Below are 27,566 nucleotides of genomic sequence, written 5' to 3'. Positions count from 1 at the left end.
CAAATTTGGTGCATGAGTACAGATTCTGAATTTCCTAAACATTATGGGCTTTCTTATTGTTCAGTGAATTTCAGTTGTCTGTGGACAAAGTCTTAGCTGTAAGTTTTATGCATGCATCACTTGCACTAATCCCTGAATTGTATATATGCATGTATATATATATATATGCACTGCACATGCATGTGTTAGGTGTTGTAGTTTTGTTGTAGTTTGCCGCATGTGGAGTCAGTTGAGAAATCTAAACAATACATTTTTACTGTATTCTTGAAAATTGGATTCCAAAAGTGAGAATTCTTACTTGAATTGTTTTCTCAAAGTCCTCTGAGCTTTTAGGAATCATGGAGTTATAATGACTATTTTTCAATTTTGCAACAAGTTTCTGATTGCATTTGTAAGTGTTGTTGGTACACAGTATTTAAGATCCCATAAGTTTGATCTGTTGTTTTTTTCAGATCACAGTTGTTAACAGAACACTATTTAGGCAAATATTCCAGTGTATGCTAAAGTCTAAGGATATGCTATTATCCACTGAATCCTGTATTACTGATGCATGTTTTTGCATGAAACATATGCTAAGCATATTGTTAGATCAAGGTTATACTAAGGTGTATAAATCTATTTCTAAGAAATACTTTAGAATCCAATCCAGCAGCAACTATATAGAATTTCTCTCATACTGTTAATAGAACAGTTACATCAAAAAAATGGTAACATTATTTTCCTTTGCCAGCATGCCTTACATAGGGAAATATTTTATGTTTTCTAACAGAAAAAACCAGAAACAATGATACAAAAAATAAGTTCTGTCATATTTTGTCAACATAACTAATGAAATCACTTTCAAAAACAACTTGTTTACTAAATGGTTAATAATCTACGACAGACAAATGATAAGCTTGTAGACATAGACTGGTCTTGGTTTAAAAAAAAAAAAAGGTTTTGTGTCTCATTTGCTTTCCAAACATTCATGATGCCTTCTTAACTAACCCTCACTTACAGCTGTATAAACAACAGCCATTTATCTGCTGAACAGATAATGGGAGGAGAAACCAACACATTGTATGTAAAATGGGAATAAACAAGGACATGATGAGACTATCTCCCCTTCCTCCCAGGGCAGCTTCTCGTGTTCTTTCTCTGATAAACAGTGTGAAAACAGCCATGCTTTCTCTTCTGATGAAGATTTAGCTTTGATTCAGTTAGACAGATGGCAAATGGCCAAGGAAAATGTGTAAATTGGTGACTGGAGTACTGCTCTCTCACCTTGGAATGGCAGATTTAGTTCAGATTCATTTCTGTGACATGATAGTCTTAATATAGTTCCTATTGGATAGCAACTGATACCACAAAACCACCTCAATTGATGAAATTCAACACATTATAGAAAATTGTGATTGTCAGATGAGGGTTGAGCACAGGCTAAGCTAACAAAGCTGAAATAAGCAGCCAGCTGGGTGTATCCTTTAATGTACAATTTAGTTATATTGGCAAAACTGCAAAGCCTTGCAGGTGGCAACGTTATACTAAATTTGAATGGAGGTGTCTGCCAGCCCCTCGGCCTCCCAATATTGAAGTCACTTTTCTGAGGAAGATAGAAATAAATCCAATTGTCTGTGTCTAATGAGAAACCAAAATAACTATTGTACATGATCATACTATTGAAGTGCAATAATAGGCAATCCATGATGACATTTTTAAATCTGCTTTTCTCCAAATGGATCTAATATTTGCATGCCTGGTAAAGTTGCCTTGCTCCATCTGTTTGGGGGAATGTGGATGGGCAGTGATAATACGATTGAAGTAGCAAGAGCTGGGGTTTATTTAATTCCTTCAGCGTTTGTTGGACATCACTATCTACAAGCTACCACCTCACAAACACTTTCTAAGTGGGATCTTAAAACCCACTCCAGAGTTGCTTGCTTCTTGTTTCAAAGGTGATTCACTTTTCTCCCCAAGTTCCAGACAAAGCTCTTTGTTCAGGCAGGCTGGGAATCTTCCCTCCTGTCCCATCTTTTGGCACATAGGGATGGATTCCTAAAGTACTTCCAGCACTCCTGGACTTTTGCCCTTCAGGGCTGGTGCCTTAGGGAATCTCTCAGCCAGTCTCCTGATGAGGTGAAAGTCTGCCCTCTGGAAGCCCAAGGTGGCAGAAGTGCTGGCACACTTCCTTAATTCCGAAGAATCACAATCACTATCATTTCCTTATTGCTTTTCCTAAGAGAGCCGCTGACCATCACATCACCCACCAGTCCTTCTCTGTTCACAAACAGCAGGTCCTGTGGGGCACCTCCCCTGGCTGGCTTCCTCACCAGATATGTCAGGAAGTTCTCTTCCACGCACTCCAGGAATCCCCTAAGCTGCTTCCTCTTTGCTGTGCTGTATTTCTAGCAGACATCTGGCATGCTGAAGTCTGCCACAGCAGTAAGGGCCAGGGTTCACAAGACTGCTTATAGAACAGATCCCAGCTGCTTATAGAATGTTTCTTCTGCCTCTCCATCCTGGCTGGGTGGTCTACAACAGACTCCCACCAGGATACCTGCCTTGTTGGCTTTTTCCCTGATTCTTACCCTTAAACACTCAACCCTATTGTCATCATTGTTCAACTCCCTAACACACGGGGCTGGCTACCTCACCGCCTCTCTTTCCTTGCCTATCCCTTCTCAAGAGTTTAGAACCCTCATTGCAGTGCTCCAGTTGTCATCCCACAGTGTCTCTGGTAGCACCTCTATTACACTCTTCCTGCTGCACCATGAAACCAACATTTGTTGCAGTAGCACCTTGAAGTGCACTGTCACTCTATAAAATAGAGGTTCTGATTCCTGCCTCAATAGCTGTGTTTCTGAGAAATGTCTCATTTTTGGCTTACTGTGCAAGAGCCTGGGTGGAAATAAAATCTCAAAGAGTGAAAAATCAGCCAACATGCAGTAATTTTAATAGTTTTTTTGTGAGTTAAACATTTGTTAAGTACTAAGCATAAAGAATTTCCCTAGATAAAAGGAAAACGAGGTAGTAATTCCAAGACTCAAGATTCATCTGTCTCAAATTCCTGAATAAAGTTTTGGGTTTTTGATGAATAAATGTGAGCATATGTAATTTTAGAACTTGGTTACTTTACTGATGGCCTGTGAAAAGTTTTTCATATCGATCAAGTGTGAATAACAATTTTATGTGGTAGTTCCCACTTCTGAGCCCTTGATGATAATTTTTGTGAAGTGAAATGTTAGGTAGACAGAGTTCTGCAAACACAGAAGCTTTAAATAGGTATTTCTTTTCAAAATCACTTCTTGGTGTACTTTAGGAGTGCCTTGCTTTCAAAAGGTCTTTGACTCTTACACTAATAGGGTATTTATTGGATCTGTGGGACAGACTATTTTGCCTCCAGTCCATATAAATATTGTGAGAGGACCCACTCAGTGCTTAGGGCAATAAATCTGCCTTCTTGGCTGGATTCCTATTGTAAAGTAAAACACAGAGTAAGTTAACTTGACATGTGTATTATATTCCTCTGCTTACCATGGAGTCAGTAAGATTATTTTGCAAAAATCATAAAGGGCATTGTATTCAAATGTGGAGCATGCTTTTTTTCCTAGTGAAATGAAAAGGGGCTGTAAATGCTCATTCTTTTGAAAATTGAGTCTTTTCAGTTCATGCCTTAGCTCCTCTATCTGAAAAAAAGTGAGATTTGCTTACCTCTGTGAAGAGCTTTTGGATTCATACATGAAGAGCATCATGTCAGTAGTTGGGCATAGCCATTAGTAGCAGAACATGAGAGCAGGTATTTCATGCATTGCTTGAAAATGATAGAAATGCAAATTGGAGGAATCCTTTTATGGTCAAGTTGGAGAACAGGTCTGAGAAAGCCAAAGGAAAGTCATCGACTTCCATCATTTTTTCTAATATCAAAAAGTTAAACCAAAATTTGTACTCAATTTCTTCTCTGCTCTTTTGACATCCTGGAAAAAGTGTCTAATTTCATGTGTCATCTTGTGTGGTTTATGGGTTTTTTTCCACCTTAGAAATGCCCATAGAGGCTGATCAACAGGAAGATGGAAAGAAGGAGTGCTACTACAATCTGAATGATGCTAATTTCTGTGACAATGTGCTTACATCCAATGTAACCAAACAAGAATGCTGCTGTACCTTGGGTGCTGGTTGGGGTGATAACTGTGAAATCTTCCCATGCCCTGTCATTGGAACTGGTAAGAGGAGGCTTTGTATTTATTGTTAGCATTGTATTTATGTTAATAGAGTGTGCCTTGCCTTTAGAGAAGGCTTGCCAATTAAATCCCATGTTCTGTAGTATTTAGTCGTGACTTATCCATAGGAATCCTTCACTGAGGAAAGGGTGATAACAATAATTCGTACCTGGTGTAAATCCATTGGCTTCTCTGCAGTTTCCCTAGGAATTGAAAAAGCCTGTTACTGAACAGTGTTAACTGCAACTGATTTTAAGCAAATATGAATTCTCACAAAAGCTTTTTCCAAATGCTATGGTAACATGTTAGATTTTTTTCCAGAAGCTGAAAAACGAAGGTAACCATTACAACATTTTTGAGGCTGCAGCTATTCTTTGCAGTGCTGTTTCTACAGCACTACAGCTTACCAATACATATTATGACATTAGTTTTACATTTTGCAACTTACTGAACAATTCAATAAATAATGTTCTCTGCAGGGCATTGTTTAACCTCTGAATATCTAAATATTAAATTAGACAAACAGAGCCATGTGATATGTGTCATAAATTTTGAAAACAGTACTTGAAACATAAACAGGGATGGCTGCAATTCAGAATCCAGCTGGAAAAAAAAATCACTTAAGAGAGAACATGCGTAAACCTTTTGAGATTAAATGCTAGAGATTACTTTTCACAGAAATGCATCATCACGTTTAATTCCTGTTTTAACAAGACCTTAGAATCAGTCAAACTGAAATGAAATGCATAATGAAAAAGGGGCCTCTCTGCTTGGATAGGTTTGTTTGATTCTGTATAGTCTCCAAGACACTTGAAATAATTTCTCTGTAATGCACACCATGTTCTCCTGTTGCAGTCAATTAGGGGTTTTCCTGTATGAGGACTGAAGAATGTGGACGGGGGTTTGTATCTCAGTTGGAGTATGCCTAGATTGCAGCTTTCAGCGTAGCTCATAGAGGCCCATGCTAGCTTTAATTAAGATAATTTGGCTACTGGTATTGTTATAACTGCAGTGCACCATGAAACCTAGTAAGGGCCACATTCTCCTGCCAAAGAGCAGGGGAAGTGAGTTTGCCTGGAGCTCTGTGATGCCATGGGCAGCCTAGCCAGGTTTGTGAAAGCTAGCTCTGCTAACTGAGAGTAGGGGAAAGTCAGGCTGTGGCATTTAACATCCCCCCTTAAACTAAAGGTGTGTATGATTGCCTGATAGATGCAAACAGGGCAGGTATCTCAAAGTACCCTGAAATACATGTAGCACTACATATGTGAATACTTTCTTCTTAACATAATTTTTTGTTTTCTTTCTCTCCCAGCTGAATTTACTGATTTGTGTCCTGAAGGAAAAGGTTTTATTCCCTCTGGAGAATCATCTTATGAGCTTCTTGCTCAGAATTACAAAGGTCAGTACTGACTTGTATTAAGTTTAATTATTTCAGAAGTTCTGGTAGTTGATTGACTAGAAATGCGAGCCAGGAATGTAAACATACTAATTCAAATTTTATTAGGTGATGAAAACAGTTTGTAGTATGAAACATTACTGAAAATCATCATTTTACAGGTTGTTAAGAATATCAATTACACAGTTTCTGCAATACTCTGGTTTAATTTCTACTAAGTGCTATATACTACGAGAATTGGCGCTGTGACCACAAACCACAAATACTCGTTTACATATGGAATACAATGCCAGCTTAAATTTGTAAATTTTTGTATGCAGAGTTGGAAGAGAGAAGAAAGTTCTGTTGAACATTTGGCCTGCAAGGGAGAATGAATACAAAAACTGAAGAGAAGTTCAGCAACAATATTTTCATTACAGAACTTCATGGAATATTTACTAGTGGTAGTCCAGTGGTAGTAAAGAAATTGGAGTGATAGAAGTTGGTGAATGTGGGTGAGAGGGAGCTGGCATCACAAAGAAGTAGAAGTGGGATCAGCAAAATTTCTTTTCAGGTTTGAGAAGTAGCCATCAATATTAATCATTTTTAAGACTTCACAGAGCTCATTTTAAGGTCTCTGAGAGTATTTTTGTTCAGGGATTGTTTATGGGTGTTTTTCATCTTTGCAGATCTAAGATATTCACAGTGGGGGCTTGGAACTTGCTGTGCAGCATATCCAAATGCACCTTAGATAAAATCTGTGTTGTTTTTGTGCTACCTCAGGGTTGATAATATCTGTAGCTGCTATAAATACTGAAATGTGGAAATAATTTATCTGGAAATACCTTCCACAAATCCCTGCCATAATAAGACTTTTTACATTTTCAGTAAATTTATGTTGTGAAACCTTAGGAATGGCACAAAGGACAAACACTAAATAGAGAAATAACTTTCACATTTACATAACTATTAATCTGCTCTTTTTGTAATGTGATCTTTCTCTGTTACACTAACTTAAATGTTACTGTTCCTTTTGTCCACAAGCTTCTGCTTGGAGGAGCAATTCCTGTTTTCTTATTGGAATTACCTGTCAGAAGTGAATAGCCTGCTAGCCTTCCTTGGCTTTGCTTCCAGGCTTTCCCATTTTTCTCCAGACACAAATCCATGTTCCACAAGAAGAAGACGGATGTGAATGTGACATTTCTTATTAATCTTTGCATTGTTCCTGCTGCTAAACAGTAAAAATAATTTATGTTTGTAGTCACTTAGTGGCTGGAAGAGTGGATGTAAAAGTAAATAGTTTTCTAGATCTTTCAGTTCTTCTGGAAAAAAGGAAGCATTTGAATGATTCACCTTTGAAATTACTGTACAGCTGGAAATGACAACTTTGGGATAAAATCTGTGCTGCCCCCGAATAAATGGGGAGTAAATATATAGATGACAGTGGATTAAAACAATTGGTATTGAGAGAAGAATGACCTACTTTAAGTTGTGCTTTTTATTGCCATTTTTACTACCAAGCTAGCTTTAACAGACTAGTCTAAGTAGGTCTAGCAAATGAAAAGTAGGTTGGAAAAAAGGAAGTGAATGGAATTCCAACAGTAACAAATACATAAATGCAAGACTGGGAAAAAATGTGTACAACTGTGAAAAGCTATATATGAGCTGGCATATATTACCCATGAAACCTCCGTGAAAACATTTAGCCTCATTTGAAAGTGTGGCAGATTGTCTTTGTCAGCCGTCTCTAGTTCTGTAGTGATGACCACCCTGTGTTCAGCCACAGACACAATTGGTCCTGTGTGGGGGAAGAGAAACAAAGCCACGAGCAGTGCAGAGAAGGAGTATTTTCTCCTGTGCACAGCAGAGTCACCAAACACTGTGCAAAGAGAAGAGCCATCACAGAGTCCATCCATAAGCATAACTGCTTAGTTTGGTAACCAGATGGTGTGCCTAAGTTAGATCCATGGTGGGAATACCTTCAGTAAAGCAAATTATATGGGGAAATACAGGCCAAATTGTTCATCTGTTTTGCTTGGAGTTAAGAGCAATGTGATACCAAAGGAAACTGGGGATTATTCCAGTCTCTGTGTGCCACGGGACTTAATTCTGACAGGAGGAAGTAACGGTCCACCAATTTTTCCTTTTCCATTCTGGCTCCATAGCCTCTTCCCTACCAGTTGTCTGAGGTTTTTTTTTTCTGTGGATATCTATGCTCCTGGGATTTTCTGTTTAAACTGAAGTTTGCTTGAACAGAGAAGTGTATAGGATTTATTCCATCTTGCTTTTCTGTGTGGCATGATAATAACAACGGTAACACAGCCTTTAATGTTTTCTCCCCAGATGCTGATGAATGCCAACTCTTCGGACAAGAAATCTGTAAAAACGGCTTCTGTTTGAATACACAGCCAGGTTATGAGTGCTACTGCAAACAAGGCACATACTATGACCCTGTTAAGCTCCAGTGCTTTGGTAAGTTTATTTGAAGAGGTCTTGTCACTATAATGGTATGCAGATGGGCAAAACAAGCAGACTCATACAGCAGGAATCCCATCAGAACTGTGGCATTCCCAATAAGGGGAGAAACACTGGGCCTCTGAACTCCTGTAGCAGTTTTGTAAGATACATTGGGTCATTTCCCTTCCTTCTGCTTGGCTGAGCAGCAATTCTGGATGACATAGCTGTGGCATGTAGGGTAGGGTTTGCTTTATTTGCCTCCTTTTTCAGCAAATTACTCTCAGGAGTTTGCATCTCCAGAACAGCCTTTTGTGCTCCTTTGAGTGCACAGTCAAGAGCTGGTGCCAGCCTTATTGCAGGCAGCACAAAGTGATTAGAGGGGGCTCCCTCCTTACATGCACACTTCTGCTTCACTCTGCCAAGGTGCAATTTAGCCTTCTGTCCCTTATATGTGGGGTGAACAGTGAAAGCCTGTATGTTGAAGCTCACCTTTCATTTGGTAAGTGTTCTGGGTTTACTATACTAGATTAATGCAGACTTTGTTTGTTTGTTTGCTTGTTTGAAGGACAGATATTTTCCACAAGGGGTTAATATGCAATGTGAAATTACAGTTGAGGTAATTGATAAGCCTATTTTAGCCTGCACAACTTTATACTCCTTTGGTTCTGGTATTCAGCTGAAAATTATTAATGACCATGACCCTGGCTTTTGCTTTGTAAGCAGAGAACCATGTATAATGTGCAGAATATCATAATGAAAGGAAGCAATTTTTGCAACTGCAATAAGAGAGCCTTTTACCTTGGAATTCTGTGATTATTCTTTACAAAGAGTGGGATTTTAGCTGATTAGATGTAATTTATCCGAAGTGGTCTGCTCTTCCCTTTGAGCTAAATTTCAGCTTTTGCTTTCCAAGACAAACAAAGAAATATAACTTCCATGGCTAGGTAAGGTGATCCCTTCTTCTGACAAGCTCATGAAGAATCACTAAGAGTATGCCCACCTCTAATGCCTGCTGGTATTGTCCTAAAGGGAGACAAATGTGGGAGGCAGTGGCAGCCATACTGGGTGCAGGGTATTCCTGGCACTGCAACCCCTCCAACAAGCCTCCTTGACCTCCCTGGTGCTGCTCTGTACTAGCTCCCTAAGACTTGAGGATCACAGGTCAGCATCCTTCAGATGTCTGTCCTTCTCCATGAGCACAGGCAGGATGTTTTTGCCAGCAATGGGTATTTGTGATAATTTACAGAAGGCTTGCAGGGAAGTCTGCTCCTAATATAGGAAAATAGAAACATATATTAACACAATGCAAATACTTTGTGCTGGCTGTCCTTGATACATTTCCTTCCATTTTAAAGACACGGATGAATGTCAGGACCCAAACAGCTGTATTGATGGCCAGTGCATTAACACAGAAGGATCTTACAACTGTTTCTGTACACACCCAATGGTTTTGGACGCAACAGAAAAGCGATGCATCAGACCAGCAGATTCGAGTGGTATGATCCATTATACATATTACTGAAGTGAGTACACCTCTACGAGGTGGTGCTGACATGGCTACAGACCCGAAGTCTAGGCTTAGACTGGGTCATCCTTGGATGAGCCTGCTCTTCTGGAGGATTTTGGAAGGCAATGCTTGGACCGTCGTCCGTTGATCCAGGAGGCATCGTGATGTAGAACTCCACAGTGCTCCACTTTGCCTCTACAGACAGGACATTGCTGGAAGTATTGTGAGATTAGGCTCGGGCTGAGGAGTCTTCAGCCAGCTCACCAGCTCTGCGCCTGCCTTGTCCAGCCTTGTAGGTAATGAGGCACAGCCTGCTTGCTGTCTCAGTAAGGCTGGGGTTTGGCTGCAGGCTAAGTCTCGAGATTTAATTCTACCAAAGTATGACAGGAATGACAGGATATAGGAGGAAGTAGCTAAAATTGTGTGTGTGTGCTTTCAGTTGATTAACACTGAAGGTACACTGAGCTCACAGTTTCAAGTTGTGGGCTTCAACGTCACTGCTGAAATAATGCTTTTGTGTGTTCTTTTAATTTCAGTAGACTGATTTCAGAAAAAAATGTTAGATGTTATGAGATTCTTAGAAGTGTCTCAGAAATCCAGAGCATCGTGCAGTATGCACAGCTTTGTCTATGCCACTGGTGTCTTCAAAAGAGTTGTTACAATGGGTTTGATTTAATGCTGGCACTGTATAGCCATAAATCCAGACCTCTGGTTCCTGCAACTTGCGGTGAATTTTCCTGAGATGCTTCTGTAGAAGGAAATGGGAATACAGACTGAATGCCTGCTTTAGTCATTCCAAATTGTAAGGCTGGTATTTTGAGGAGTAATGTGGTCACCCTGTTGCCTGGAACTGTGAAAGAGCCACAGCATTTCTATTGTTCAATCTACAGTTAAACAAACCAAGAGCAGGATTGTCCTTTGGGTTCATCTAGGATGTGAAAAGAACGCAAGAGCCCAAAGGGTCTTCTGTCATATGACATTCAGGCTGACACAGCACTGATCATCTCAGCCAGCACAAAGCACTCAAGCCTTGTATCGCTGCTGGCAATGTCCCCTCACGCAGAGGGGGAGAGGGCAGGCTGGTTCCTTTGCTGCCAGCAGAATTTGGAGTTGGTTGCAGAGACCCACTGCTGCTGCTTTTCACTGCGTGTTCTAAGCTCTTTGTAGAGTAGGTATCTAAGCTGTGATCACCTTCATGCTTTCAGAAATCAGTTTGAAACCTTGGGAGAGATTTCAGTCCTGTGCTCACCCGTGCATAATGTAAAAATGCAGTAAATGGATATGCACAGACGAAACAGAACCTTGGTTTGTGACAACACTTATTTTTCACTCTGTATTGGAACAAAATCAAAACCTTGCAGATGTCTTCACAAAACAATTGTGCTGAGGTTTTTACATTCCAAGTGGAAGATTAAGTTTACAGTTCCTCTTCTTCCGATCAGCAGTGATCAGAACTTGCTGGGACTGGGAATGGTTTCTTCTGAGATCTGTGTCAAAACTATTATGCCTCTGAAAAACTCCAGCCTTGACAAAAATACAGATTTTTGTGAATGTTCATAAGAATGTGACAGTAGTTCACAGCAGTATTCTGTCTCTAACAATAGCTGTAAGTGGATGATTAGAGACCAGGAGGGTAGATAAACAATACTTCTCTTCACCCTCCCCAGCACTCTCTCAGCCTCCAGCTATTTTCAGCTCAGGGGATTTCCTGAGACTGATGTAGTTTGTCTGTTTAGTTAATGGGACTCTCTCTTCCAAGTATTTGTCCAGTCTCCCAGGGAGCCCATGTAAAAATTTTTGTTTGGCTCTGCCCTAGCTGTAAAAGTTCTTTCAGATGCCACTGACAGCAGTATAAGAAAAGCAAAATAACTTTTAAAGAACCATTGTGTGGATGGAGTTCCCCAAACACTCACCTCTTTCCCAGTGCTGTTTCTTGTCAAGCTCTGTTAACTTCCATAGGAGCTGAGCTGAATCCGTGTTAAGTGTTCAGCAATGACTGTGATTTAGAAAGATTTGGGTTTTGGGTATCCAACACAATGTGCTTTTAAATTGGCCTAATGTGATAACTCAAAACCTTCTAAGATTTTTCCAAAGCTGAACATTCAAGGGATGAGCCACCTCAGGCACTTAAAAAAGGTCATGACGTCTAAGCTTAAATTTGTATTCAGCAGTCTGTAAAGCTAAGCTGTTTTTTCTAATCTAAACGTATAAAATTTATCTTTACACCAGTGTCTTATTTAAATAACAGTGCTCTGACGATGACCTAATCCTGTCTTCTCCATCAGAACAAACTGAAGAAGCTGAGGTCTACCAGGACCTTTGCTGGCAGCACCTAAGTGACGATTTTGTCTGCAGTCGACCACTGGTTGGAAAGCAGACCACGTACACGGAGTGCTGCTGCCTGTACGGGGAAGCCTGGGGCATGCAGTGCGCGCTGTGTCCGATGAAGGAGTCGGGTAAGGAAACACGCGTGTCGCTCCTGGGATCGAAACCTGAAACGCTTCATCACTCTAATCCCTTGCATTTCTACCTGTGCCAATGAAGTAAAAAAAAAAAAAAAAAGACCAAAAAACCCCTGGCCTCTCAAGGGAAATGGGTTACCAGTAAGGACTGAAGAATTTCCAGGGAATATAATTTAGTGTTAAAAAGAAAGGTGGCTGGCGTTATTTTTAAAAGACTATATTTCGTTTACGCTTTTGGAAATCGGATGCTCTTCCATGGTATTTCAGGTAGAAGATACCACTTGTGGTGACTAAAAAAGCTGAATGGATACAGAGAGAAATGTCATTGACACACAGATTTATTTCTGGGGGCTGGAGAAGGGGCCAGTGGAAGCAGCACAGGTGTATGTCATGCTGTGCCTGAGATACATCAGCCCTGGTATACACAGTCTGGTAGGATAATAACTTCTTCCCCCTCATATAAACTGCTCTAAGGTCTAGTTTGGATGCAGCTTTCTTATTATAAATGTGTCTTTCAGTGACATGTCTTTCCATGTAGGAATACCATCCTGCACTGGTAAAGCATTTTACTGTGAACATTCCTGGATTTTTACTTGGGCCTGTGTTACTGTAATGGTAATGTTGTGGCTAAAGCAATACATGTTTTTACTTGTAGCAAAAACCCAGGAATTAAAAAAACTACATAGAGAAGCTCAGTGAAGCACTAATGTGGTTGTTTCTGTCTGTTTGGGTTGTATGCTTTTATAATTTACTTGCAAGGTCTCTGAACCTGTTCTGAGATATCTTTACTTGTTTGAGTTTGCTTTGGAAATGCAGCAACTGCAAAAAAAGCATCTGATTTTGATAATGTTGGCTGGAGTAACTGCTGGCTGATGATTACCGCAGGAAGAGACTGAAGAAGAAAAACAGTGCATGACAGCAGCTTGATTTATAAGATATGGAAATCTCTGAAATGTCTTTGTCAGAACAAATTTTACATGAGGACATCAAATTATTATACCTGCTAGAATAACAAATGTAATGGAAAGAAGTGTAATAGTAAGACAAATACAGGGCAACAGCTAATAGCAAGAATAGTTGCTATGACCTGGAACTCCTCAAGTGGAAAGACTGAACAGATTAATGGAGTTTTTCTTTGTACAAAGTTTATCACATGGTGAGAATGACCCATTTGTGTCATGCAAGCATGTAATCCTGAGAGAGCAAAGAAAAGCTATTCCTGTTAGAGAGAGTTAAATTAGGTACAAGATTTACTTCTGGATATTTGTAGCTAGTTACATTTAAAGCAGGATAAATCTGAAAAGAGAGGACCACCAACATGGTCAGGCAAAGAGAACCTGCCTCACAAGGGGGGAGATGAAAAATTCCAAACATAGCTAGAGAACAAAGGCTGCAAATTCTAAAATTCTCCTCTAGAGCACAATCATGGAGGATTCCCAGAAGCTTTTAATTTAAACAAAAGTGCTGATATGAGGAAAAAAAATTGGAACTATTTCAGTCTGAAAGTATTAGATGTATTTTGATCATTAGGAACACAGGATTCTGGAGCCTCAATCCTGTGCCAACAGTGGGGTGTAAATCCCCACTAGCTCTATGAAGAAAATTGAGAAATTAATTTTAAGAATTACATGGAGGTTCCAAATATATAACATCCTAAACATGCGTTGGATGATCCTTAATCAAAGCTGAAGAGCATTGTGTTGGATAATAAAATCTTTCTCCCTCCAGATACAAGATAACTTTTATGCAATGTTTCATTTGCATTGAGAAATATCTGCCTTAACTGGAACTATGAGGCATACTTTGATCCCAAATACTTTAAATAACCCTTATAGATTGGAACATAGTTAAAAATAAAAGCATATTGAATGTTTATGATGTCACAACAAACATACAAGCTCTCATTTCTCAGTGGAGATATGGTATGTGCTCATTTGTCCTCACACACATGTGCGCTCACCCACACAGAAACCTGGAAGCCTTTCTCTCTGTTCAGGAACGTTTACCAAGAAAAATTTAAAGCTGACTGAACTGAATAAATGATTCATTTGACATGTCTTCAGTCTGTAGCGCTTAAAGTGATATCATTGGCTCAAGAGAGTGCTTTCACACCTCCAGGCCATCAGGTCACAGGTTCAAGTCCTGGCTGGGGAATCTGGAATTTCTCCATTTTTAAATGCTTAGGTATTGTGTTGGCTGCGTTTACTGCTGAAGGTGTTTGCCTATTTCCCCAGTTAGGGGCTTTCTGAAGATTTGTAACACATGTTGAAGAAGACCTGGTGATGTGAAAAGCATTATCACCACAAGACTTTCACCATGGAATGGTTGGATCCTAGTACAGATCTGTGGTTTCCTTTTACCTTGTTTATAGTCCCGTTGTATTTGAAGATCTAGTCACCACCTTTAGAAAGAAGGAAATACAGGCCTACCACAGTCATACTTTTTGTCATGCTTTTGCAAGTCCCTTCTAAAGATATTAATGCTTTATTAAAAATAACCACTAATTTTTGTAACCCTTGTCTTTAAAGTGATTTCATTTTTCATGACAAGATTTAAATACCCTGTTCAAGTAGGATCCAGCATAGAACCAGTGGGAAGGTAGAGCACTTTTGCAAGACTTCATCCATATTAAGCAAAAAGAAATACAGTCTTAAATCAGCCTGAAAACAGAAATTACATGGTTGCTACTGTTTCTAAAAACTACTAATCAGTGCTTAATTAAACAAACCCCACTGAAATGACTCCAAACATTCAGAGACTGAGACAAAAATAAGTAGCGTTTGTTGATACTGCAACAAATACTAACAGCAACATACTAACAACAGCAGGACTGATAAGTACTTTGATGACAACATTGAGGAACAAACTCAAAACATTAGTTCAAAGTCCTGATCAAAATACTGCAAACATGAGTTGTAGTGCTGTGGTTGAATACATCTGACTCGTGCAAGCAAGGGATGTAAAGACATTGTTTTCAATTATATTTTTATCTTATGATATCATCATGTTGCAGATAAAGACTTTCACAGATTCCATCCATTACCAAAATGTCAACTACTGAAGTGTATTCTCTCTGAGTTCATGGTGTCATTAGTCTGTATTTGCCCAAAGAACATTAATAACAGTTTAATAATTATTATTTAAAAACTTCTGTGTTACTTGAGGTTTGTCATTGGCAATCTGTAGAAATTTACCTGTTGAGGGAAAAAATTAGAAAATTGGATACTTTTTGGTTTAGAAAACAACAGCAAAACATGCTTTCTTCATTGCACCCACCCAAAAAAATACATGTTGGATGATGTGCCTTCGGAAGTTCTGCTTACTTGGTCAATTTACTGTTAGTGCTTAGCAGCCCAACTCTCTCCATCCAGAGTCCTCGGTCTAGTAACTGGTAGCAGGACAGGCACCAATAGGTTTAGCATCTGGGTCAATGCCTCCATGCCAGAAAACAGAGTAACTGGCCCTGACTGAAAAAATCTGAAATCTAAAATAAAGCCATGTACACCTCAAGTTAACTTGAACTTGTCAGACCTGAACTATAAATGTTCTGAGACTCCAGAAGCTCCTGTGAGACCCTTAGGGGACTGGAATGGATTTTAGGCAAGGTGTATGGTTACAGGAAATTTGAAGAGAGGAGATAGAACCAGCAGCTAGAAAATGTTGAGTAATGTGGTGTGCTGGGGTCAGCATTTAATTTACAGACAGCCTATTTTAATATTCGCAAAGCAGTGGTAGTAGTTTTGAGGCTATTGCAGTGCAGTATCACCTTTGCTTCTGTAACACCTTAAAATGCTGGTGAGGTGGTATTAGGAGCTCAATAGATGTGCCAAAGAGATGTCAGTCAGTTAAGGGGGGTACTTTCTCTTCCGTAGCTGGCTGCCTGGAGAAGCTTTCATACAGAAAAACAGGGTGAGGTAGGTCTGGGACTCAGCAGCTTTAGCAGATATTTTAATAACTATTGAGAGTGGGATACATTACTGTATCTGTAACTTAGACTTTTTTGTTGGTGTGAGTACTAAGATAATGATAATGTCGTGAACACATACTTAGGCAACTGCAAAAGGCACCAGCACTCAGTTTTATCAGCCTGTTTATTTGTGTATACTTAGAAATACTTTCTCTACTCTTAAGTTTTAAATTCTATTACTTTGTGGGATTTTATGGAACCACTTTATGTTTAGAAGATCTGCAGAAAAGACAGTCAGTAGATGTTTCAGATGCTCTGTGGGATTAGAAGTCACACAAAGAACTGCTGTGCATATTGTATTTGAAGTTTCTCTTTATCCCCACCTTAGCATTTGCAAAGCCCATGTTAGGTGAACACTGCAAGTAGTGGGTAATTTGAATGGGGTGTTGTACAATGTAGCATTTCTCTTGGACAATTTCATATTGTGTTTTTTATACAGAAACCCACATCAGTGCTGGTCCTGCCAGTTTTTCCTTCCATCAGGAAAGATAAATCAGCACCCTGAGATGTTCTAGACATGTGCTTTACAATGAGATGCTGTCCTAGAAGTGGTTATGTCTTTCTTTGGATTAAAATGGACAATGAACAACTAATTCAGATGCAGACCCTCAGAGATGCCTAGATAGAGTTGAATACTGCCCATTTCTGGCAGAACAGATTGTTTGGATTGCATTTTTGTTGCAAAGGAACTCTGAGTATCCTTTGTAAACAGTATGAGTTAGTTCTGGGCTGAGCTTTCATAATATGAGAACATAGTGTTCTTTTTAAGTTCTGGCTAATGTCACACTTGAAGATCTGGAAGTACAGGGTAAACCAATGTGTGTAAAGTGTGAGTTTTCATCTCTTTTGGGGTGGTTAAGATCAGCAGGGAGGCACTGGATTAATTTCTGTAGATCATTGCTCATCTTTCCATTTAGGATGGCATTGTGCCTCCTTCCTTTGTGGTAAGGACTCTGGACAAATGGATTATATTCTCAGGGCTTAAAATACTGCAGTGATTGGGCCTCAAATATTCAAATTCTTGTGTTCAGTGTGTTCAGATTTTTGGCTGATTTAATTTCTGATGATGAAGCGTTTCAGTGCTTTTTCTGAAGGTCAGGCGAGACATGTAGAGTAGCTTTGGCTACACGTTCTTTCTCATGGAACCTCACATTCCAAGTGGATATGGAAATCAGCAAGGAGTCAGAAAGCCATGTGCAAAATTGTGTCAGAAACAACCTTTTACTACAACTTTAACTATCCACTTGGACCAAAAAGGAGTGGGAAGATCATTTTAGGAAACTCGAGCAGCAATGGCAGAGGAACAAAAGGTCACTACCAAGAAGTTTTGAGACAAGCAATTTGGTAATTATTTCAGTTTAGTGAGAACTTCACATCCACTGTGAATCTTTTTTAGGGATTTCATTTAGAGTGTGTCCATGAGGGTATATGAACATCCTTCCTAACTAATGAAAAATAACCTTTGTGACTGATACCCTTACCTTTTTCTTAAATTGTGGGGTAGACATGAGTGCTGTTCACTGCAAACCTTAGCATCTATCCATGGGCAACGTCAATGAATTTGAAGTTATCAAAATTGTCAAATAGCACAATCTAAATATAGTGCAGAAATACCTTTAGCTTTGGTTCACATTTGATGCAGTCTCCTGAGATAGCATAAACTTAACCAACTTAGACTGATGTCCAGAACCTTTAATTCTGGAACAAAGAACTGTTGCATTCTTAAATAATTTGAAGGATCTGGTTTAGTTTCTTAGTCTTTGCTTATTTTGTGTGTGTGATGGTGACAGTTCTGAAGAGCTGGAACAGAAATAAAGCTTTTTTTTATGGGCAGGAACTGGACTGGCTGTGGTGTAGTTGTTTCATGGTTGTGTCAGGAAAAACTTTTTATATAGTATTTCGTTTTAAATATGTGAAATACAGAATAATGTTTCTAACATTAGGATTTTTAGGCCTCTGGGTACAAGTAAAGCTCACAAGGGCTTGCTCAGTTACAACTGTATATGCAAATTAGATGCACATTTGCACAGCTGCATTTTTGCTAACAAGCACCTAAAAGCCAGTCGGTCCATCCAATTTATATTGTGTCGTCTCTGTCAGCCAAGCTTTCATCACCAATTACAGCTAACATCTGTGCCAGTACACTTGTGTGTCTAGATGTAATCCCCTAACACTTGTTTAATATGCAATACATCTGACTTCAAAAATGTCCTTTTCATTTTTGGAAGCATACATCAGCTTCCTTTTATAACAGCCACCCTAAGTTATAGAACAAGCTGTCTCTATGCTTCATTTGCAAGTTATGAGAAAAGCTTAGAAACACATGGACCAGTGTAGACTAAACTATGTTAAAAACAAAGGTGGTTGTTTTTTTCCCCCCTCTTGAACTGTAGCTGTATTGTCCCTGATCATAGTCAAGAGATGAGTGAGCATTAAAAATAAACCCATATAGAAAAAGGTTTCTTCAGTCATTGTGAATTATAGGATATTTTCTTTAAACTTTACTTGAAAGATTCTTTTCAAAATGAGCATTAATTTCTGTTGCAACTAAGATGTTTCTGTCATTCAGGAATAGGTACATGTTCTGTCTTGGTCTCTGCCCCCTTACCATCTTCTTGATCTCGGTCTCCTATTGTCATCTCCCTAGGGCAATGTCATGCTGTTCTCCCATTTGAATACTTGCCTGCAAGTTTCTGTACACCAGTCATGCTTCCACCCACAAATCTTACAGTACTCTGTTCATTTAGCTGCCTCCCCTGGAAAACTCTGACCAGCACACATCACAGTGACCCAAAATACATTATTTTTAATTTAAACTTTAGGAACATAGCATAGCAAGAGGAAAAGTTTTAAACAACAGAAAGTGTCATTGCTGTAACTTGTTCTGTCCTCCACAGGGGCACTCAGATGGTTCATTTCTGTCAGTGATCCAAGTCTCAAATCTACCTTATTTCAAAACACCAGTTCTCACGACCTTTCAGTAACCCCCCATATACCTTTCAGTCTTTGTACACTCCTCTCTGCCCACCCTTTTCTTCCCTGGAGGGAAAAAAGAAAAGAAAGAGAAGAAGAAGACAAGCTGAGAAAGGTGGAATAGATAACTTTCCAAGATAGGTAACTTACCATTGTTATTGGTCCTGAATTTCTACTGTTGGTTTCTTAGGTGAGTTGCTGTTGTTCCCCTTGGGTTTATTGTCCAAGCACCTAGTGACTGAATCAACACATTATAAAAGATAAGAGTTTTAGTCTACTCTACTTGGACAGCTAAACAGAACATACAGTATTGAGAGAGTATTATAGGTATAAGATCTAAAAATCATTCACAACTTGATTTTTGAGGGACCAGTGGAGCAGGAAACAAGTTTCAATTGTCAACATTCCTTAATTCATCTTTATGTGTTAAACAACTTTGCGTTGGCAGACATGCAATATAAAATAGCCTTGCACAATCGTCAAACTGTGCAGGTATCATGTACATGAGTGCTTCAGCTCTATGGATTTTCAAAAGTTCCAACTGCTTCCTTCAGAACTAAAGCCTTGTTTATACTGCCAGTATCACTAATGGCAAAATTAGCACTGAGTAATCTGGGAATCCAGTGTCTTATGTCCTGCTCAGTCCTTCCCATCAGATCACATTCGTGTGGAAGAAGCAGTGATCCCCAAGAGCTGCTTGTCTTGCCCCTTTGCCTTTCACTGACTGTTATTTTGTGGTGGTTTCTTCCACACAAGCCAGATGAATTAGTATTTTGTGGTAGAACACAGATTTCATTTGCCAAGAACATTTGTGGGCATCTGTGAAAAAGTGCTTTTACTATTCTACATAGCTTTCCTGTGTGTACATATGAATGAAAGCGTCAACCTGAGATTATAACCTGTCCCCATACATGGATGTTAATTCAGGATTAGATGTGGGGAAGAAAGAATGGGGTGTTTCTGGTCCTATGACAACTCCCAAAATTATGCTCATTATCACTGTATGTCAAAACACCAGTTCCCACTGTCAGTGGGAAGTTGTGCAGTTGGGATGTAAGTAACTTTTGCTGTATGTCCTTTATTTTGCCATGCTGGCTTTGTTTCCTGTGCCCTGGGATGTTGTCCTTGGGCAGTGTACTTTGTTCTCTGGGAGAGGAAGGTGGTGTTTGAATACTATTACTTTATATAAATATATTCTGGAGGACATACCTCAAAGGAAACTACTTTGCTCTTGCAGCAGAATGTGGTGGGATTTACAATAATTTGTAAGGTCTCTGGGGAGTTCATGCTGCAGACTTGGACTGGCAGCCATGGCAGCTCTGGGTGTGCACAGACAAGCTTTGCCTGTACTGCTCTGTCTTGTGCTCTCAAAGGGCCCAGTTGTTGACCACAGAATTCAAAAGACTTTTTGAACACTTTGGTTTTTTCAGTACAAAATAAAATCATTCAAGGTGGAGCAGATACTACCTGTAAAAATAGAATTGAAGTGCTGGACAGCAAGTAGGGCTGTGCTCTGTACTGTCTAGAGGCAGTCTGGATTTATCCAACTATTTGCTGTCTGGGACAGTTCTACACAGCATGAGGTTTCTGGCTCTGCATCCATCTGCAATTCTTGGATTTTGTATCTGCTTAGGGCTTTTTTCCCTCCCTCTCTTTTGGTGGTTTTTCTTTCCCGTCCTTTCTCTGCCTGATTCTCAGAACGCCAGGCAGTCTTCACAGAACCAGATGCTAAATAGACTGTTGCAACAGTAAAGGAGCACCTGGGTTGCTGTATTTTAACAATATTTCTGTTTTCAAATAAATTGTATTGTATGTCTTTTAGTAAAGGGTACTAGAAACAGAGTCGACACCATTTTTGATTTATAAAAGTGTCAAACTCTGCATAAGCATTTCAAACATGGACTCTGACACCTAAAATGAAGAGTTGCTTTGGCCTCAGATTGTGTAGCCTAGCTTTTAGAGAGAGGCACAAAATCAGATGTAACTATTTATCTTGTGTGTTTCCCCCTGCTCTTTGAGGTTCACAGCCAGGGAGACTTTGAACAGCGCTCACACTTCTAAGCCTGTGGGTTGAAGATACAGTCTGTAGATAAGTGTGGGCTATTTTAGAAGTATTTTTCACTCTGATTTCTGCAGGTTGGTTGATAGTGCCAGAAATACTGGCTGTACCTGCCCCAATTTACTTCCTTTGAGGAGGCTTCTGCTAGCAGCCATAATGGTCTGGGATAGCCTTTGTTCCACAGAATGAGTACTATAAACAGAGATAGCCCTGGAGAAAAGTGCATTAGCAGTGGGATACACAACATCCCTCAGTTCTTGCTTCCAATGCAGAGCAGAAGAAGCTGACCTATAACTTTTTGTACAGTTACTGACTCAAATCTATCCCTGGTGTTATCCCTGTTTAGACTTAACAGTATATATTTGGCTCATTAACATTGTAATGACATCCTTCTTGAAGAGAGAATGCTGTCTGGAAATTTTCTTTTCTGCAAATTTATGGTGTTTCTAGGAAGATAAGTTTATTTCCAGCAAATATGAACCACAGCTCACTGGGACTAATGTAATGCAGCCTGTGTTACAAGTGTATTTACTTTTATATCTTATTTTCTTTCCCCCCTCAGAGGATTACGCCCAGCTGTGCAACATTCCTGTTCCAGGATCTCGACGGCCATATGGACAAGATGCTTTAGTGGACTTTGAGGAGCACTACACTCCAGAAACCAATCCATACTTTGTTGAAGACCGTAAGGAAGACTCTCTTTTATATAAAAGACTTGAAATGAGATTTTTACTTCAGGTTCTTTTCCCTGTAGGCAGTTTCATTCTTCTCTTTGCTTCTGGGTAGTGTAGCCTATTTATGCTTTAGTTATTCCTATGACACAAGCTTCCAGTCAGGTGTTCCAGTTCAAGAGCCAGGTTTGTATGAGAGTCCAGTTGGGCTCAGAGTACAATTAATTTTTAATCTAGTGAAACAGTTTGGGCCAAGTGTACTAAATTTGTGTTTACCAACAGCTTTACAGCTCAAGGTCAAAAGGCTTGCCAATTTTCCTTCTCACAAATTGATTTTCCTTTGGAGCATGGGATAGATTTCTCCAGAGTGTGTTTAATTTAAAAGAAAAAAAAACCCCTCTTCATCTTTCCATGATTTCCCAGCAGAACTTGCATGGATGAAATGAGAGCATGCAAGTCATTCTTGCTCAACAGAGAAAATGTACAGCACAGTGTGATCAGAGAACACACATATGTATGGAGTTCAGGCTGGATGCTATGGCCTGCCAAGCAGGGTGTGAGGGATTGCACACAGCATTTTGCTTGTACTTGAGGAATATCAGGGCTCTTCATGTTGGGTTGGGCCCAGCTCACTGTTAAAATTTGCAGGACAGAAATGCTTACAGATTTCAGCATTTTCCTCAAAACCAGGCACCCTGTGCAGGTCCAAAGTATTTTATCACAGTTTTAGAGAAGAAAAGTGGAGGTATTGGAAGGAGCTGGTAACTTCTTGTGCTTTAAATATCTATGGCCTGCAAGTTGCTGTGATGTCCACAGTCCCCAGTCAGCATTTCTGAGTATTGATGTGTAGCTGAAATGTCACACAGCTGAAAACTACTCATTACACAAGGAAAAACCCAGAACAATGACCGGGTAAGCAATGTTAACATACTGTTAATCTGGAAAGAAGCATTTCACAAGGTATAAACAAGGTGTATAATTTAGTGGTAAATAAACACAATAAATTGTGGAAAGTTTTGAATCCACAGCTGAGACCACTTCATAGAATGGCTTCAGTGGGAAGGGACATTAAAGATCATCTAGTTCCAACCTCTTAGGAACAGAGGCTTAAAAGCTTATGGCTCTTGTGTCCATCCTATCACTGAATCAGATGGGGCATCCTGTTTGGGGCATCCTGTTTGGGGCATCAGAGACTTCAAGATTACAATCCTGCTGCAGGCTGTGTGAGGAATACAGCATTACATCCCATCCCATGGCAGGGCCATGTACTTCAGTGTAATATTTGTCATTGTGCAATCAGTTTCTGCAGAAGCAAATACGTACCTCAGAATCACAGTACAGGTCCCATTGAGCTGTTTTGAACTAGAGTATATTTTGTGGAGTAGAACTTGCTCTGGGTGATATATATTTTAGTTTTAGCTACTTAAAATTACAACATACGGTATTTATGACAGGGAAAGGGGGAGAAAAAATGTGTGTGTACGTATGTTTATGCACATGCATATATGCCTATATATAAGCTATATGTCTAATAAATTATGTATTTCTTTGGTTTAAAAATATCTATGTGGTTGGAGGGACAACCTTCCCTTTCTTGGTACTGTTTTCTAAATTAGAAAAGGTCTTCACTTTAAAGGTCTGTCCTGAGCCTTCTGCAAGCTCTGTCAGAGGACCTCAGCAAGTAATGAAACTTGGTTACCTACATCATGACAGTGCTCAGTATTCTCAATATTGCACTGAGAAGTGATTTACAAGGGTCATGAAAAAGACTGCAATGTTTCCCATTTAATATGCAATTGTATACATCCTGTGTATTATATATGTTCTTGAGATGTGACATCTGTCAGCAAGTACTTAATTCACATTACATGTTCAGTGTCTTCAGAATCTACTCAGCATATTACTGACCAGGTTGATCCTTACTAAGCAGCCCACCATGCTAGAAAATCCAGGATAGGAGCAATATTTGTAGTTAAAGAGAGAGGGGAGTAGAAATGGCAGTATGGAAGTTAAATGGAGGAAGATGTGGAAAGGGCAGAGTAGGAAAGGCAAAGCAGGTGAGTAGAAAAGAGGGCCTCAAGGACCAAGACAGGATGGAGTAAATAAGAAACACAAGAGGAAAAAACATAAGGAAGGGAAAAATTCATATTCCTAGATAGCTTAGCAAACATATTTATCACAGCTGTTGCAATATGAATCGGTAAATAGTTTTTCAATAAGTTGCTGGTTTGTTGGTGGAGCCATTGCCTGTTACAGGACAGATGGGGAGATATATCCTAGTCTATTCCACTCCAGCTCCAATTTCTCCTCTACATATTTATTGTTCTATTAAACTCATGACTCAAACATTCTCAGTTTTTTCCAGAAGTCTGTTTGATGTGATGGGCTGCCATCTGCAGTCCTGTTACATTACTGCTCCATGAGCAGAAAGGTAGTGAAAAAAAACTAAGGACTTATAGGAACAGTTCAGTACTAGAGACAATCTCTGAACATGTAAAAATGTAAAATAATTTTGTAAGTATAAATCCTTCCTTATATTTAAAAGCGTAACTGTCACAAAAGCCCTAAGGCAGGGAGCACAAAAAGTACTATACAAACCACTGAATACAAAGACAAGTCTTTGTATAAGATGTGAAAAAAAAAAGGAAAAAAAAAACTCAGCTCTTTGAGCTTTGACTGTTCACCATCTAGAATTATGATAAGGAGGAATTGGTAGATTATAGGTATTTGTACTGGCACCAGTCACTGAAGCACAAGCCAAAGGGCTGTTAACAAAAAACCGCAACAGGAAAGCAGTCTCTGATTTCTTCTTATTTTCCTTATGGCAGCTGGGATTGATATTTTTTTAATATGTTTTCTTCTGGATAAATTATAATGCATCTCTAACCCCTCTACACACACACACACCTTATTTTTCTACAATCCTGTTTTAAGAAACTTTCATCCCAAATTGCATGACCACTTGTTTCCTTAAAGGCTGATTCACATAACAATTAAAATAAAAGGTGCTATTTAGAAAACACTGACTTACCCTTGAAAAAGTAAACAATGAAATTACGGATTTTCCATTCTACAAAAAAGATCACAGATTTTTAACACAAAATAAAACTTAAGAGTTAACCAAGTTATTTAGTTTCCATCTTGAAAGGTATCACGGCACTTTTCTGATACATTTAAAACTCCAGATGGTGCAGCTCTGCTAAAGCTGACCTATTTTCTGCAAAGTCAAGTCACATTCCAGTAAACTTCTGAGAGAATTTCAGACTCTCGCTATATACTGGGGATACTGATTCAATAGCTTTGTAACCTACTTGTTTGCAATTCTCTCTCCTCCCAGGTTTCCTGAACAGCTTTGAGGAGCTACAAGCAGAGGAATGTGGTATTCTGAATGGATGTGAAAATGGACGATGTGTAAGAGTCCAGGAAGGCTACACCTGTGACTGCTTTGATGGTTATCACCTGGACATGGCCAAAATGACTTGTGTTGGTGAGGATAGCATATCACCTTTAAATCACCTGTTATCTCCTGGTACTCAGTCACTTAACCTTGGGAGGCCTCGAACAAACGGGTTAGGGATGATCACCTGAATTGGATTAAAGATCCAAGCTTTGCTTTATTTACTGAAAAATTTTTTACTTTTTTCAGAAAAAAGTATTTAATACTATTTTTGTTGTTGAAAAAATATCTTGGCATTCCTCAGCGTATCTTAGTCATTACAGCTGTGTTCAGTTAAGAGAGTAGAAGTGAACAGACACACGTTTGTGGAATGAAGCATAAACTTATATCAAGACTTTAATGTACAGACCAAATGTCTTTCAAAGGCTTTAGTGAGCTAGGAGGATGGAACTGGACCCAGAGCAGAAGAGTGATTTTAGGAGTGGATTTTTAGAGTGGGTTCAGAGTGATTGCCTGAATATGCAGATAACCAGCTGGTGAAGCTTGGCCCCTGATTTTTCACAGGTTTCAACATTCTTCTCCGCCATTTCTCTCACTCTTAAACTAGTAAATCTGCACATTTACTAACCAAGACATCTATATCTTCAATTAAAACAACTAAACATGGGAACAGCAAATGTCAGTGAGAAGATGAAGCAGAACAACCACCCCTCAGAGTAAAAGCCTAGTACAAGTAGTGTGATTATTTCAGTTTAAGGTCTGCACTAACCTTGTTTAGCATTATGCTTCGTAACACCCAGCTGAAATCTCCCACCTCTGATAAGAAGCTGCCTGTGTGCCTTGTAATCTTCAGGACTTTATGGCAAGTTGGCCTCCTTAGTAAGAAAATACATAGCTGCTGTGTGTGTCAGGCCAAAGCTGTGTGATGTTGAGTGCAGGTTGTTTACCCTTCACAACTATTCAGTTGACACCACCAGCAGCTCCTAAAATATTCAGTTGGTAAAGTACAGATGTCATGCTAAGAACTTTGAGCTTCTTTCTTAAATGTCACTTTTCAGTCATCAGATAAACACCTCTAAGTGGTTACTTAATTTTGTTGTGCAGCTAGGCTGAATTTGGACTTGGTAATCTAACAGTTTAAAGCCCTTCAATACCCTACTGATTTCCTATGATAACTTCCACCTCTTCCCAGTTCATCTTCTAGAGCTTTTTACCCAGCCTAATTCCACCCAATTGGATCTGAAAATAAAGTTCCCAGGGCATTTGTGCAGATTGTTCTAGTCCTAACAATGCTGGAACTAAATGAGTATTAACTGCACACCAGACTTGAGTACGTGTCTTTTGATGTCTCCTCTTTGCAGATGTGAATGAGTGCAACGAGCTGAACAACAGGATGTCCCTCTGCAAGAATGCCAAATGCATTAACACGGAAGGGTCGTACAAGTGTTTGTGTCTCCCTGGGTACGTGCCTTCAGACAAGCCAAATTACTGCACACCACTGAACTCAGAACCAGAGAGTGAACTGGAGTAGAGGAAAATCTCCATATCCTAAGCCCATATACTCTGCACTGTATAAAGAAAAGGAAGAAAAGTATTTAACTTGAGAAGAGAAGGCACCAGAGTAGCAAACAAAAGGGGAGAAAAGGGTTAAAATGTGTCAAAGGTGAGACATGATGGGTTGTTTGTTTATCAGCTTCACTGAAGTGACAGACCAAATGAACACATTGCTCTGTATGAAAGAAACAACTATATACTGTGTTCATTAAAAAAAAAAAAAATCTTGGAAAATAATCAAAAACAGTGCTGTTATTTTAAACAGAAGAGCTTTGTTTTTTGTTTTGTTTTGGATTTTTTTTACTATTGCTTGATGAATTTGGCATTTAAATAGTGATGGAAATATTTTATATTACTATGTCATTTTTTTGATTGTTCATTTTCTTGCCTACTGTTTCTTTTCAGACCTTTTTTTCTGATCAGTACAAATTCTATGATACAGATACTCTTAGTCCATTTTATAAGAACTGTTACACAGGGTGATGCTCCTCCTTCCCTGAAACATTGGTCAGTGACTTTTTTTAATTTGCTAGTTGTCTGCCCTGTGGAGCAGGCACCATTTGTTTTCAAATGTTTATATACCTTGATGAAAAGTCCTTATATTCATTTTGTATCCTGTATGGTTGTTACTGCACTTAAAGTCTTTAGAACCTTACTGCCGAGTTCAAAGCTGCTAGTGGACAACATTGGATTCCTTTTGTACATTAAACCAAAAGAATTTAGCTCACATCTCTATTGTAATGTGTAAATTGAACACAAGAGAGATCTTGTATGATTACCCTAACATATTAAAGCTGTATATTAAAACTCAATAAAATCACCTTTTTTTAGAAAAAAAGTGCTGTTTATTAATTTTGTCTTCTTTCCTTTCCCCCCCCCCCCCCAGCCTTTTTTACAAGAATCAGCCCTCAGGTGTTTACAGTACTAGATTTAATTTACATTACAATG

General features: G+C 39.2%; 1 protein-coding gene across 34 annotated transcripts in view; it reads left to right on the top strand.

Annotated features, from left to right (window-relative positions):
- The window catches only part of LTBP1 (latent transforming growth factor beta binding protein 1), a 187,045-nt gene extending 159,589 nt beyond the window's left edge, over positions 1–27,456 (top strand). For 16 of the 34 annotated variants that reach the window (XM_086878057.1, XM_086878050.1, XM_086878049.1 and 13 more), the window contains 8 exons: positions 4,017–4,199; positions 5,509–5,595; positions 7,915–8,043; positions 9,384–9,524; positions 11,821–11,991; positions 21,559–21,681; positions 25,005–25,154; positions 26,426–27,456. In XM_086878057.1, the coding sequence (XP_086734183.1) occupies positions 4,017–4,199; positions 5,509–5,595; positions 7,915–8,043; positions 9,384–9,524; positions 11,821–11,991; positions 21,559–21,681; positions 25,005–25,154; positions 26,426–26,595 (1,154 nt within the window). In that variant the 3' untranslated portion in view covers positions 26,596–27,456. Of the gene's footprint in view, positions 1–4,016; positions 4,200–5,508; positions 5,596–7,914; positions 8,044–9,383; positions 9,832–11,820; positions 11,992–21,558; positions 21,682–25,004; positions 25,155–26,425 lie in introns of all 34 variants that reach the window. The other 18 variants (XM_086878052.1, XM_086878051.1, XM_086878064.1 and 15 more) reach the window with 2 other exon arrangements.
- The last annotated feature ends 110 nt before the right edge of the window (positions 27,457–27,566 follow it).

Source organism: Cyanistes caeruleus, chromosome 2 (assembly GCF_971803275.1).
Source record: "Cyanistes caeruleus chromosome 2, bCyaCae1.hap1.1, whole genome shotgun sequence".
NCBI classification, from domain to species: domain Eukaryota; kingdom Metazoa; phylum Chordata; class Aves; order Passeriformes; family Paridae; genus Cyanistes; species Cyanistes caeruleus.
Note: the sequence above shows the minus strand (reverse complement) of the source record. Positions and strands in the feature narration are given on the sequence as shown.